General features: G+C 40.2%; 1 protein-coding gene across 1 annotated transcript in view; it reads right to left on the bottom strand.

The window, feature by feature from the left end:
- LOC126469950 (cullin-1-like) overlaps positions 1-16,053 on the bottom strand; it is a 233,915-nt gene that overhangs the window by 120,890 nt on the left and 96,972 nt on the right. The window contains exons 7-8 of the mRNA XM_050097360.1: positions 15,618-15,772; positions 6,511-6,804 (exon numbers count right to left, since the gene is read on the bottom strand). Of these exons, the coding sequence (XP_049953317.1) occupies positions 6,511-6,804; positions 15,618-15,772 (449 nt within the window). The remainder of the gene's footprint in view (positions 1-6,510; positions 6,805-15,617; positions 15,773-16,053) is intronic.

Here is a 16,053-nt window from a genome sequence, read left to right as displayed (position 1 = left end):
GCCATATTTATGAAAGAGACAGTTGCGCTAGATCTCATTAAACAGAAGTCCTATAAAACAACAAGGCCAGATGACATCCACAGTGAATTTCAGCAGCAGGTAGCACTTCAGGTTATATCATTCCTAATGCACCTATTAAATGATGTACTAAGACTGGGAAACAATTGCCTTGCAATGCCTGTAGTATAGAAGTTGCTCTTCCAGCATACTGCTCCACTTGCTCTGCACCTGATTGAATATGCATCATTCATGAACATGGTTCCCTAGCATAATGTTTTGTGCTTTATAGTTTGTATCTTCCTGATGACAGAATTTTATGATACTCAGACTTAACAGTATGTTTACCTTTCTTCCACAGGAATGATGTAACAATGGCCAGTACCACAGAGGCAGAGTAGTGACCAATCCCTGTAAAGGTATATCAACTGTACTGCGTGGCACATTCCATGTTATTTATAGTTCATTACAATACATGAACAGGGAGGCTTCCATATGGGTGAATTGATTTGTGGAGCCCTCTTAGCCACTAGCCAAGAGAGGCTGATTACAAATCAACCAATGAAAAGGGGATGTGGAAAAGACAAGGCTAGTAACTGTTCAACAACGTTGACAAAGTACCACGTGTATTGACCAACATGTCCAAAAGCAATGCATAGCTGATAGTTACACAAAATCAGTCCATCTACAGACATCCTATACCAGGAAGCAGTAATATCAGCAATGTTCCACCTAAAAATAACATACCCTGTCAACAAGTATGAGATGCATAACAGTGATACTTTTGCAATCTTTGTGGAAAGCAGGCAGCAGAAAATATCTGACTTAGCATTATCAACTTGCTTCAGTCAGTTACTTTAATTGATGGTGAAAATTGTTGAGACCTTTGTACCATGAAACACGAGATGAATTAATTTCAGTAACATGAATTTTGCCCACAATGTATGTACTCTCAAATTTTTACTTTTGTCTTCTTCTAAAACACTGTGGGGATTAAGTCTTTAGACGGTTGTAGGGCACATTTGAGAACCACCATGTACAGACTCAAACAATGGTTCACAAGAAGTGGTTTAGAAACATTCATTCACTGTAAAGTTATTACCTGTTGGCCAAAGGCAGTAATTAAAATAGTCAAAGTGATAACAGGATTATGATGGGGACTGAACATTTGCACAGCTCTAATGCTCCAATAAGTTATAGTGCACCTAGTCACTGATTTTGAACGAGGTTGTTACAGATCTGTATTGGAAAAAAATAAGAAATGTCAGTACACAATGCTGAAAATGTGGTATACCTTGACTGTTCACTATCAACTGAAATGTATGGGCCTCCACAGTTCACCTAAACTGACTGTACCTCTGTGGAAAATTTCTTCCAAAAGAGCTCAAACAAATCAGTCAAACTCAAACACACTTCTTCTGGATTAACAGACTCTTCCTCCACTTGTAAAAGTTTATTTATGCATTAAATACACTAATATGGTTCAAATGGCTCTGAGCACTATGGGACTTAACATCTATGGTCATCAGTCCCCTAGAACTTAGAACTACTTAAACCTAACTAACCTAAGGACAGCACACAACACCCAGCCATCACAAGGCAGAGAAAATCCCTGACCCCGCCGGGAATCGAACCCGGGAACCCGGGTGTGGGAAGCGAGAACGCTACCACACGACCACGAGATGCGGGCAAATACACTAATACAAAGACAATAAGGCTACTTAGACTGCTTGTAAAGTAACATGCTCATTAAAATTATTCCAGAAAAGGGTAAAACTTGGAATGTTTTATGAGCACAATGCCCACTTAGATAAAAAAATGTTGATGATATTTTTAAGACCAAATTTCAAACCAATTAAAGTACACACTGATGGCTCAAAAATCATCAGCTCTACATCTAGATAGACACTCTGCAAATCACACTAAAGTGCCTGGCAATGTGTTCATTGAACCACCATCACAATAATTCTCTGTTATTTCAGTCTTGGACAGTACGCAGAAAAAATGAACACCTACATCTTTCCGTGCGAGCTCTGATTTCCCTTATTTTATTATGATGATCATTTCTGTTTATGTGTGTTGGTGTCAACAAAATATTTCTGCATTCAAAGGAGAAAGCTAGTGATTGAAATTTCATGATAAGATTCTGCGGCAACTAAAAACACTTTTGTTTTCATGATGTCCACCCCAAATCCTGTATCATGTCAGTGACACTGTCTCCCACATATCTCAATAATACAAAACATGCTGCTCTTCTTTGAACTTTCTCGATGTACTCTGTTAACTCTACCTAGTAAGGATCCCACAACATGCAGCAGTACTCCAAAAGAGGATGGAAAAACATAGTGTAGGCAGTCTCTTTCGTAGATCTGTTGCATCTTCTAAGTGTTCTGTCAATAAATTGCAACCTTTGGTTCACCTTCCCCACAACATTTTCTATGTGTTGTTTCCAACTTAAGTAGTTCATAATTGTGATTCCTGGGTATTTAGTTGGATTTATAGCATTTAGATTTGACTGATTTATCATGTAACTGAAGTTTAATATATTCCTTTTAGCACTCATGTGGATAAACTCACACTCTTCATATTTAGGGTCAATTGCCAATTTTTGCACCATACAGATATCTTTTCTAAATCATCTTGCAGTTTGTTTTTATCTTCTGATGACTTTACGAAATGATAAATGACAGCATGATCTGCAGACAACCTTAGACAGCTTCTCAGATTGTCTCCTAAATCATTTATATAGATACAGAACAGCAGAGGGCCTATACCACTAACTTTGGGAATGATAGTAATCACTTCTGATTTACTTGACAACTTTCCAACAATTACTACAAACTGTGACCTTTGTGACAGGAAATCATGAATCCAGTCACATAACTGAAACAATATTCCATAAGCATGCAATGTGATTACAAGCTGATTGTTAGGTACATTGTCAAAGGCCATCTGGAAATCTAGTAACACAGAATCAGTTTGAAATCCTTTGTCAATAGCACTTAACGCTTTATGTGAGTAAAGAGCACTAGATATGTTCCAAAATCCTGTTGCATATCAATGTTAATGATATGGGCCTGTAATTTAGTGGATTACTCCTACTGTCTTTCTTGAATATTAGTGTGACCTGTGCAATTTTCCAGTCTTTGGGTACACATATTTTGTCAAGCGAGCAGTTATGAATTATTCTTAAGTATGGACCTATTGCATCAGCATACTTTGAAATTAACCTCATTGGTATACTTGCTTTTATTAAGTGATTTAAGGTGCTTCACTACTACAAGGATATCTACTTCTAAGTTACTCATGTTGGCAGCTGTTCTTGATTCTCTGGAAAAGATCACCAATCTTGGAGATTTTGTGTTCTACATTACAGGTTTACATAATTCTGATTTATTTAAATTAGCAACAGGACCAAACACCAAACTATGCAACTTGTGGTCACAATAAAAGCACTACATTTATGCTCCAATATGGCAACTGCTTCATACATCATAGCTCAGTGTTTCACTAATTGTTTTAACAACAATGAAGAACTTCAGTGAAAGCAAGACTGAAAAACCTGTTCCACACATGATACTGAAGTGCTAGTGTCAGTGGGAAGAGAAGACAAATCTGTTATCTTCAGTTGGGCAAAATCATACAGTGAAATTCCTAGTAGTGAAGTTGTTGACTACCTGCTCCAGGAATCTGCTGCAGCAGTGAATGTAACTTGGACTGAAATTCCAATTATGGATTACAGACATATAGTGTTTAGAGTCGTGATGTAAGGTTGGCAATGAGAATGGCAGCACAGTAGTCCTTTTACATGCATTTGTGAAGCTTGATAATACAATGACAAGCAGTGTGATGCGGCAGTTAGAAATGCAGTATCACATAACCCACAATGCACTCTTCAGGTGTACTGTCACGACAGACAGCCACATCTAACACCAACACAATGCAGTACAACGGTGTAAGTAACATACTGTAACATTGATCTCTAACATTTGTATATTATGTCTTTCAGTATGTTGGCTGTATAGAAAAGTCTAAAAATTAGTAGAAAAAGGAAAAAATGAGTGAAGAGGGTTTCCTAAGATCCGAAAGACTTCCAGATTAATTACAAAAGCTGATAAAACCATGTGGACTGCAAGATACAATGGCTGACTTGCCTCATTAATGACCTGGTTAATTCTGAGAACATTTTACAGCTATTCCCAGCTACCCTCCCCCCCCCTAGCCCCCCCCCCCAAAAGACAAATCTCCACGTAACTCTTCTGTTTGCATCTAGTTTATATCACATGACCAAATCTGACACAATTTTTCAAATTGTTTGTGCATTGTGCAACTGAGGTAGAACCTGGAAACCAGCCTAGTATTTACCTAAAAGTATATGAAAAAAAATCTAAAAGCAACATTCAAGCTGGTCAGCACACTTGCCCACGTCATTAATCTGTGAGGTGTACCCCCATACGTACCAGAAGTGGGCACTTCAATGCACTTGGCTATCCAGGCAGGTCAGATAAATCCCAACAAAAGTACATCATTGTAATAATAAACAGCACAGGCACCTTCAGTAATCTCTGGTAAAATATAATGCTCATATCAATAAGACAACGTGGGATACGCATAACATTGTACTTCTGTCAAAATATAAAATATAAAAGATGATGCCCTCATGGATCAGTGTGAGGGGCCAATTTTAAGTAATCTCCCAATTGAGCCCCTTTTTCAAATTGTGGAAAGGGAATAAAAGATATTATTGCACTTATAGATGATCTCCATGACATGGGTGCAGGGAATTCCAGGGGTTCACTGCAAGATAAAACCTGTGGTGTGATGAAACACGATGAAATGATGTTCCCAAAAAAACTTACCACTGAAATATACAAAACCACACTTTCTACTACTGTGGAAACTTCAGAGAGCCCTGGTTGTTAAGTTCGAACATGTAACTACAAAACACAGCATTATTTGTAGAAATGTAGAAGTGAATTTGGATGAAAAAGAAGTCCTGTTGTATACACCTACTTAGTGGGACTTAAAGCCAGCATGCTAATGCTTAAACTAGCCATGGTTTGCTCTATGACATGCAGAGTACCCATAGAAAAAACCTAGACATGCCATAGTGCTATTTTCTGCACTGTCATTACCTCTGTGACCAATGTATGTTCACAAATGCTGTTACTAGAGAAATAACAGTGAATTCCATGAGGCCAAGATGGGTATACTCATCATAAGGCTCATTGGGTCCCTGGAACCATGTTAGTGGGGTCATTGCTTCCCATTCTGGGAATGTACTCAACTGATGTAACTAGTATATATCTGGCTGCATGGTACTGGTTGCTGACCCAGAACAAGTACAAAAATGCGGCACAATAAATAATCCAGTTTCAAAACCAGAGGATGGATGTATGGCAGGAGAGTAGCATACCAGTGAAATGAGCTGTAAATACTCTCCCTGGACTTCAAAGGAAGGTAAGAATGAATCATGTCAATCACAATCAGCACACAATCCACTTCTTAATGGGACAGTACTTACACAACTTTATGTAAAATTAAAAGGCAGCAGAAAGGAATGTGTGAATGTGGAGAACTAGATACGCCTGAACATAAAATAACTCAATGTGCACACTTCACACAGAACAGATACTGACACAGTCTGCCAAACACAAGTATAGGAGAAAGTGCATTAGATTAGACAAATTAGTAAAGAAAATCTCAAAATAGTTGTATGTTCTCTGTCAGCCCAAAAAGTTTTGAGACTGGATTAATGAAAAACAGAGAAAAGTTAAGATGGTGTTTTAATGATGCAGGTCTTGTACATAGTGTGTAGGAGAAACTTTATTCACACTTTTATCTTCTTCAAAGCACTCTGAAGAATGTGTTTAACACTTTATTTAGAGATACTGCTCCATTATGATTAGTGACACCACAATGCTGGCACACTATGGCTGCAAATTCAACACTCAACACTGCCTGCTCACAGTTGACTGGTTGACTGCAGATCTATTGTTTACAATTGTTTCTTCAGGCTGTCACCATAGTTACTGAGCTGAAATCATTTATACGCCAGGAATAAAATCAGTCTCAGAAATTTTTGGACAGATGGTGTATGTTAGGTCAACATGCACAGCAATCAACCCCTCTCTCCTAGTGACAAAGGAAGTACAAATGACTGGTAGTGAAGCTGCTGTAGTTACAACCATGTTGATCGCCAGAGACATCACACCAATGAATGCTGCCAGTGAGCATGGCCATGAAATGGGTGGACAATAAATCTAAAGATAATAGTTAGTTGTGGTGAATAACATGAAAGTACACCCTTAACATTGACAGATATCAATTAGGACTGCTTTATTGTAACGAGAAAGAGAGAAAGGGCTGGAGGGGGAGGGGAGGAGAGTAGGGAGGGATATGAGCTAAGACAATAACAAATCAAAAGATTAATTATCACATATATGTTCTTTTATGACATCAAAAAAAAGTAAAAGGCAAAGAAAATTTATTAGACTCAAATTCGTAACTTACATTAATAGCAGCATCAGCAACTTGGTTTATGGAAGCTAGTCCAACACCTGCAACATGGCCTTCAAACAGGACCCGTAAGTTTTGTGTACCAAATAAAACACGAGATACCAACTGATACATTCTTCCAAGGTCTTCAGTTTGATTGTTAAAAAGTAGTACCACAAACTCTGCAAGAAACATTTCTATATATCTCTCAATTAATACTCTATCAAAGATGTCAATAAGCTTGTCCCATGTTGTTTCATGAAGACATGTTTGGACTCTTTTTTTTTCTTCAAGTACTCTTTGCTCGACCTGGAACAAATTTTAAGCAATGTATACTTAAGAAGAAACTGGCTTCTAATCAATTGCAATGTTGAGGTTTCCACTTTCCATATAGCATGTACTTAAATATAACAAAGAGAAAACAAGTAATGAAACTCAAATCAATAAATCAACACATAGCTATTGCTACGCAACAAATACAGGTATGTGTGTATAGCAATATTACACACTCATTCCACCCAGCTTGAGACTGTGATGATATAACATAAGAAGAAAGTTGAGGTGCAAGAACTGTATGAAGTAAATGATCAGTACAGAAACTTCAGATGGAAATATAACATAAAATCGTGAGATTAAAGATATAGGGAATGACAGTCCGAAAGTAAGATGTATAGTGGTTATTCATGATGCCCACTTTCAATGCGACAAAAATCCCCATTACTCAGGTACTCAGTACCAGCTATTACCTGTGGTGTTGTACACTATGAACACCATGCCAGGTATTCTACATCCACATCCAGCTCATAGACACACACTCTCTGCTGCACGTGAGAGTAGCATCAGCACCGAGATGTATTAAGAAGTCAATGTCCCATGCCAGGCAGTCTGATGGTGAAGTTCATTTGGAGCCTTTGTGGTGTATTAATTTGGCTCTCTGTTATTGTGATTGTTTATGATGAATGTACTTGTGTGATGGATTAGTTTGGAATATTATTTGGACTTTCAGAAGAAAGTTGAGTACATGACATTAAATATGTATTATATGTGCTTCTAATTATTTTGATCTCTGTGTCAATACCCATCTATTCCTCAGCATCTATCACTTTTCTGACCCAACAACTGGTGACGCAACTGTTCTGGTGGATGTTCAAAACTTTGACCTGCATTTGTCTGTGGTTCCCCCCTCCAGTGATGGTGCACAGTTTTCATGTAATTTTTGTGTGTATTCAACATGGTTAGTCCTCTGAAAAATCTGTCAGTAATACAGATTGTTCAGTTTCAGGCATGGAAAATGCAGAATTTGATGCAAATGACAACAAGATTGCTCGTGGAACAAGCTAACACACAGCTGCCACTCTCACCTCCCGCAAAACAGCCACAGCCAGCATCAGCTGTTTGTGGATCACCAGTCTGAGCTTTTGATTCAATACACAAGGAACGATCTGAGTACTAAGCACAGCTCAACGCACACATCATGGCACATCACACTGAAGGTAGGGACAGGTGACAGGCAACCTTATTTTCTTGCAATATTTGGCGTGTCAGTGTACATGCTTGTCTGTAAACTTTTCCCCACCAGTTGCCCTGAAAGTGTTTCTTATGAAGAATAAATTTCTGCACAAGACAAACACTTTGATGAACAGATTAATGTGGCAGCTGCACATTACAAATTCTTTCATTTCCAGAGGTGACTTAATCAGACTAACAAGCAGTGGGTAGCAGACTTACAAGGGCTTACATGCCTTTGTAAATTTAAGTGTGAATATGCATGTTATTACATTGATGTCATGATCCGGGATGCCATTACTCAAAATGTGTCAGATCCTTGTATACGACAAAAGATTCGTAAGTATCTTCATCCTAGTTTGCATCAGTCTTTGAAATTAGTGGAGCATCAGAATTTGTGTGAAAGTGCAGTAGTTGGCTTCAATTCTGCCATATGGAGTAGTAGTAAACAGGTTGTGCGCGTAGCTCATGCACTGTGGCACACAAAGTCTCAGCCATGGGAGTGATACAAAAAATTGTTCAAATGGCTCTGAGCACTATGGGACTTAACATCTAGGGTCATCAGTCCCCTAAAACTTAGAACTACTTAAACCTAACTAACCTAAGGACAGCACACAACACCCAGTCATCACAAGGCAGAGAAAATCCCTGACCCCGCCGGGAATCGAACCCGGGAACCCGGGCGTGGGAAGCGAGAACGCTACCGCACGACCACGAGCTGCGGACCGAGGGAGTGATACAATGAGATTCATTATGCTAGGCAGTAGACTAGTATAGTTAAATCTTGCAAGATTGGCACTGTTCTCTCACACAGAGCTAGATCAGTTGCCTCCCCACATAAACTCCTCAACAGGGTACAGTGCAACTAATCGCAGATTGAGAAGGAAGCTCTTGCTATCATATATGAGGTGACCAAATTCCCCCATTATTCATATGGCAGAAAATTTTACTTGGTGATGGATTACACACCTCTCACTCCATTGTTCAGCCTTTCCAAACCAGCCTCTCTATGGATGACACAAAAGTTGCGTTGTTGGTCTCTTCTCCTCTCAAATTATCAGTAATGAAATTATGTACAGGTCAACAACTAAGCATTCAAATGTAGAAACTCTCTGTCACCTACCAGTTGACTTGGTTTGGCATTCAACACTTCTGAAGGTTCATGTTTCCACACTGATGTTGAGGACAATGAAATAACTGATGGTTTTCCATCAACAACTGACAGGTTGCTCAGGCAACAGATGCAGACTTCAATCTCAAGGTTTTGTTGCAATACATCTGCACTGGTTGACCACATTTGATTAAGCAGGTTAGTGATTCGTTTGTATGCCATTATTTTGATATTCAGTATGACTTACCTGTCCAGCATGGTATTACCTTATGACACAGAAGCAATGATCAATCCTTAGTCAAGCCACATCTGCTTCAGAAGGAAACTTTTCACCTTCTCCATCATCAAGGACATTGGGGCATTGTGTGCCCAAAGCATCTCGTCCGATGCCATTGTACACGGGTTTGCATGAACACTCAAACTGAACAATTGACTTCACAATGCTCAACAGGTGCAGAACACCAGGCTGCTAATTCACAGAAATTTTTTGATTGACCCAAGCCCAATGCCCCTTGGCAAAATCGGCATATTGATTTTGTGGGTCCCTACCGGAATTCTTGCTGGATTATAGTGGCAGACTGCTTTAGCAAGTTTCCATTTGTGCTGCCCATGCAAACCACCACAACCGCTAGTACTATCAAGGCCCTGATCTCAATTTTTTGCATCAGAGTTCTAACACAAGTTATAGTTTTCGACAGTGGACCCCAGTTCACATCACATCAGCAGAATTTCAGCAGTTTTGTGATGCCAATGGCATAAAGCTTATGATGACAGCACTGTTCCACCCTCAGTCTAATGGTATAGCGGAATGCTTCATCTGAACAGTCAAGCAACAGATCAACAAGTCAAATGTTTCCCATACAACTAAGCATTAGTGCTCTTCCTTTCATCATACTGTTCCCCATCACGCAATGGCAAGCAACCAGCAGAACTGCTGCACGGGTGTTGACGTAGGACACTGCCGCAGTTGCCGGATCCCCCACAGTGGTCGGCTCATCCTCTGCAGTGATCTAAGTTTAATTTTAATGATGTCATCTTTTTCAGAGTTTTCAGCAGATGCAGGTCTGGGAATGAGGCATTATCAAGATAATCATGGACCATTCTTCATATGTCTTAAAGGATCACAACGAGCTGCAGATGTTCCATCAGAATCAGTTTCACTTTTGTGAGCTGTGTGATCTTGCCATGGGTTTCTCATTTGCAGATTCAGTGCCCTGGGGGATCCCACACCCTCAGCCGCCTTCGTCTCCCTCGTGTCCCACACTGCTGGTCCCAGACAGGGTGCCAATAGCTGTCAATGCACTGCTTTCACCATCACCAAAGTGCCAGTAGCCCCAGCTGCAAGAGATGAACTCATTTCCAGAAGTCACTGTGGACCCTCCAGTCATGACTGCGTCTTCCCCAGTGGAAGATGATGTTTTATCCCTGGGCGAGGGTGTGCATCCTATGGCTGGTTTTTTGGTTGATGTTTCCATCCATTCACAAGACAAATGTCAGGTTGCGGACAGAAGCTGCATTTTTGAATTCTGCATAGAGACCTGCCCCACCCTCCCCCTCGCTGTCACTTTTTGTACCTATATATTAGGATGGCATGGAGTTTGGGGGGGAGGACCGAGGGGAAGGAATGTTGTATAATACACTACTGTCACCATGCCAGTCATTCTACATCCAGAAGCTGGCAGTAACACATGTGACAGCCCTGCCAATCTGCAGCTGGATTGCAGACACAGCTTGTACTGCATGTGCGAATAGCGACATCACTGAGCCGGCTCAAGAAGATGCCATACCGACACCAGGCGGTCTAATCATGAAGTTCACTTGGAGCCTTTCCTTTTATTATTATGATTGTTTATAGTGAATGTGCCTGTGTAACAGACTAGTTTGCAATGCTACACTGCTGGAAATTGAAATAAGAACACCGTGAATTCATTGTCCCAGGAAGGGGAAACTTTATTGACACATTCCTGGGGTCAGATACATCACATGATCACACTGACAGAACCACAGGCACATAGACACAGGCAACAGAGCATGCACAATGTCGGCACTAGTACAGTGTATATCCACCTTTCGCAGCAATGCAGGCTGCTATTCTCCCATGGAGACGATCGTAGAGATGCTGAATGTAGTCCTGTGGAACGGCTTGCCATGCCATTTCCACCTGGCGCCTCAGTTGGACCAGAGTTCGTGCTGGACGTGCAGACCGCGTGAGACGACGCTTCATCCAGTCCCAAACATGCTCAATGGGGGCAACAGTGTCCCTAATTTGCTGGGAAGTGGCGGTGCGGTCCCCTACGGCACTGCGTAGGATCCTACGGTCTTGGCGTGCATCCGTGCGTCGCTGCGGTCCGGTCCCAGGTCGACGGGCACGTGCACCTTCCGCCGACCACTGGCGACAACATCGATGTACTGTGGAGACCTCACACCCCACGTGTTGAGCAATTCGGCGGTATGTCCACCCGGCCTCTCGCATGCCCACTATACGCCCTCGCTCAAAGTCCGTCAACTGCACGTACGGTTCACGTCCACGCTGTCGCGGCATGCTACCAGTGTTAAAGACTGCGATGGAGCTCCGTATGCCACGGCAAACTGGCTGACACTGACGGCGGCGGTGCACAAATGCCGCGCAGCTAGCGCCATTCGACGGCCAACACCGCGGTTCCTGGTGTGTCCGCTGTGCCGTGCGTGTGATCATTGCTTGTACAGCCCTCTCGCAGTGTCCGGAGCAAATATGGTGGGTCTGACACACCGGTGTCAATATGTTTTTTTTTTTTCCATTTCCAGGAGTGTACTTGGACTTGCAGAAGAACATTAAGTAAATGATGTTACATACATCTTACATGTGCTTCTAATTATTTTTCTCTCTGTCTCAGCACTCACCTATTCCTTGGAATCCACCCATGGACTGACCCAACAAAATCAGCACTGTAGAAGATATAAGTACCAAAATAGGGCAGCAAATTGGAACACAGAAGATGAAAAAGGGATGCGAGTTCAATGAGTACAGAATAAGGAGAGAGAGGTCACCATGAATTGGCATGGGGCACGAAGAGATACAAGAACACCATGAGACAGGAGGGGCATAACATTGTTGATGGATATGAGGCAGGAAAATCAAACAGCACATGAGGCAGCAGTCCACATCATGGCAGATGGCTCTGCAGTGGGAGAGCACTCCACAGCAAATGGCCATAGAGTGGACCTTGAGAAAAGAAAACAGGAAGTGGCATGTCACAGAAAATGACAGTGGGCTAGGTGCCATGGTAAATGACAGTGTTGAGGTGCCAGGGACATGTACACATTGAAAGCACTGCAGGAAACTATACACAGAAGGCTCTGCAGAAAATGTGAAGGTCAGTGGACCATAGACAACAGAAACTACCAGAGTTCACATTACATTTTGGCCTCATTTGGTCTGACTACTTTATATCATTCCCTCCACTTAAAATTTCATATGCTGGGGAGAAATGCTGTCGTTAACTGCACGGGAGAGATGGCCTGTGTGAAATGGTAGGGTGAGGTGCACCACATGAAACAGCAGGGGCAGGTGCACGCCCCCTGAAATGGCAAGGGAGGCCCATGCACACTGTGAGGCACTGCAGGAAATGATGACAAAGGGAAGGGTGGAGGGGGGGATGGGGGAGAGAGCCTGAGTGCATCGGGAAAGTACACAGGGTAAGGACATTACAGGAAATGGCTGGGTGGGTGGAAGGGGTGGGGGGGGGGAGTGGGGCAGCTGCTGTAGGAAAGCACATGTGGCAATATGTGGGGTGCCGCAGGAAAGCACACAGGGCAGAGAGCTCTGGGAAAGAACTGAGAGAATTGAGTCATTGACAACAGAAACTACAAGAAACATTATTTTCAAGTTCTGAAATGTTTGTCACATTTTTATGTGACTTCTTTGCATCACTGAGACCTTTGAAATTTCATGGGTTGAAAACTTTAAACTAAAGGGAAACAAATTACCTTCAGTACTGTTCAAAACATTTTGCATTTGGTAGTTAACTGCGTCAACAGCGTGTGCCAGAAGAAGTAGAAAGAACACTCACTAACAGAAATTTCATAATCTTGTAACTTTTTAATTATAAAAACCAAGGTTCATTGGCATCATTTACAGAGTCTGATAAAACAGTTATCTGAAGGTAGTATCTGCTGGAAAGACAGTTGCTTGTAGGAAGCAGGTAGAACAGAATAACACCAATGAAAGTGTTATTTTAAGGCTGTCTGTTAGATGCTCCCTCTGATTTCCTATAAAAACATTTGCAATTTAATTCCAAGGTGTAATTGCGGTATATTACTTCATTCTTTATCATCACAACTCTATTGTTTCTTTTATTCCTAGTACTGGCCAATTTATTTCAAACGATGCTACATTACATATAAAGTGTGCACAAAGTTTTTTCTGTCACTTACTGTCTGTTTCACCTCTGGCAATGATTTTTTAATTTGAAAATTACCAAGCTGCATAATAGTTTGGAATCTACAACAAACTTTAGCTCTTCCTGCAACTGGCTAAGTAAGGCAAGGGCAAACTGTCTAACATAGGATCAAGCCTAGTAAAACAACTATGGTATTCAAAACAATCTTTGTGATGAAGACATATTTATTAACCACTCTCTTATGCCGAATTCAACACATGCACAATGCAACTGAATATCATAAACACCCTTCCATGTTCAACTGGCATATGTTTTCACCTTGTTAATAACATAAATTTTCTAAACTGGTTATAGAAATTGAATATATTGTTGTATTTACAGGAAGTCATACTGCTGTACATCGTGCGGGATTAGCCGAGCGGTCCAAGGTGCTGCATTCTTGGACTGTGCGGCTGGTCCCGGTGGAGGTTCGAGTCCTCCCTCGGGCATGGGTGTGTGTGTTCGTCCTTAGGATAATTTAGGTTAATTAGATTAGATTAGATTTACTTTCATTCCAATTGATCCGTAGTGAGGAGGTCCTCCTGGATGTGGAACATGTCAGAAAAACAACAATACATGACAAATATTTACAACTAAAACAAATAAACTAATGTACCATTCCACAGGTCCCAAGTGGAATGATCGTCATTTTTAATGAACACTAAGAGTCATTTTACAAATACTAATGCACTGAATTTAAAATAAAAAACGTTTTTTATTTATTTATAAGGTAATAAACATGTAATACAACTACTGTAATACTTATTTACAATGAACACATTACTGCACTGAAATGGTGCAGAAGTTAGATTATACTTACACACACACACACACACACACACACAAATTTTCAGTGAACACATTACTGCACTGAAATTGTGCAGAAGTTATGTTGTACTTATATACAAATCAGTTGGTTTTACTAAGAAATTCATCAATGGAGTAGAAGGAGTTGGCCACCAATAAATCCTTTAGGCTTCTCTTAAACTGAATTTCATTGGTTGTTAAGCTTTTTATGGCTGCTGGCAAGTTATTGAAAATGTGTGTTCCTGAATAATGCACACCTTTTTGTACAAGACTAAGTGACTTTAAATTCTTGTGAAGATTATTCTTATTTCTCGTATTGATTCCATGAATTGAGCTGTTGGTTTGAAAAAGTGATATATTTTTAATGACAAATTTCATTAAGGAATAAATATACTGGGAAGCTGTAGTTAGCATCCCTAGTTCCCTAAACAGGCTTCTGCAGGATGTTCTTGAGTTCACACCACATATAATTCTTACTGCACGTTTTTGTGCCCGGAAAACTTTAGCTTGGCTTGATGAATTACCCCAAAAAATAATCCCATATGACATTATGGAATGAAAGTAAGCATAGTATGCCAGCTTTTTCATTTTTATATCCCCTATGTCTGACAAAATTCGCATTGCAAACAGAGATTTGTTAAGACGCTTCAGCAGTTCTGTGGTGTGCTCCTCCCAATTGAATTTATTATCAAGCTGTAATCCCAAGAATTTAACACTGTCCACTTCTTCTATCTTCTTGTCATCATATGTTAGACATATGCTCTTGGGACACCCCTTACAAGTTCTGAACTGCATGTAGTGTGTTTTTTCAAAGTTTAGTGACAAAGAATTGGCTAGGAACCAGTGATTAATGTCCACAAATATTTTATTGGCTGATCTTTCTAAGACTACACTTGATTTGCTATTTATTGCAATGTTTGTATCATCGGCAAACAAAACAAACTTGGCATCTGGTAATGTTACTGATGAAAGGTCATTGATATACACAAGAAAAAGTAAGGGCCCCAAAATGGAACCTTGTGGGACCCCACATGTAATTAGTTCCCAGTTGGATGATGCCTGATAGACATGTATCAAGCTCTTTCCTAATAACACCCTTTGTTTCCTGCCAGAGATATAAGATTTGAACCATTTTGAAGCATTTCCTGTTACACTATAATATTCTAGTTTACTTAAAAGGATAGTGTGTAAGCTTAGGGACTGATGACCTTAGCAGTTAAGTCCCATAAGATTTCACACACATTTTGAACATACTGCTGTACAACCAAATGTGTATTTACCTTCTTCATATATTCAGTTAATGGATGGTTCTGAATGAATTGTACACTTTCTTGAGTATAGAACCTTTCTGTCTCAAACAGAAATACAGTTTCAAATGAACACCTGTAGACGCACAAGTTCTTTGTATTAGCATTTGGATACTCTGGATTAAAACCTGAAATCAGAATACAAACTTACAATTAAAATAATTACATTTTTTTGACTACTTCAGGATAATGTTGCACAATAGCACGCATATTATCTCAGAAATTTATTATGGAATAATGAGTTTTATAAAAAGAAATCTCTCATAAAATTTCACAAAACAAGTTTATATAATAAGCAATATGTTAAGAGAACAAACACATTGCTATTTCTTACATGCTGATGTCATATACCCATTTCAACCAATTACTTGGGCTATTAACATCAAGTTCAAATTTACTGCATCTTGCC

The sequence above is a fragment of the Schistocerca serialis genome, chromosome 3 (assembly GCF_023864345.2).
Source record: "Schistocerca serialis cubense isolate TAMUIC-IGC-003099 chromosome 3, iqSchSeri2.2, whole genome shotgun sequence".
NCBI lineage: Eukaryota > Metazoa > Arthropoda > Insecta > Orthoptera > Acrididae > Schistocerca > Schistocerca serialis.
The sequence above is the reverse complement of the archived record's forward strand: the minus strand, read 5'-3'. Positions and strand labels throughout refer to the sequence as shown.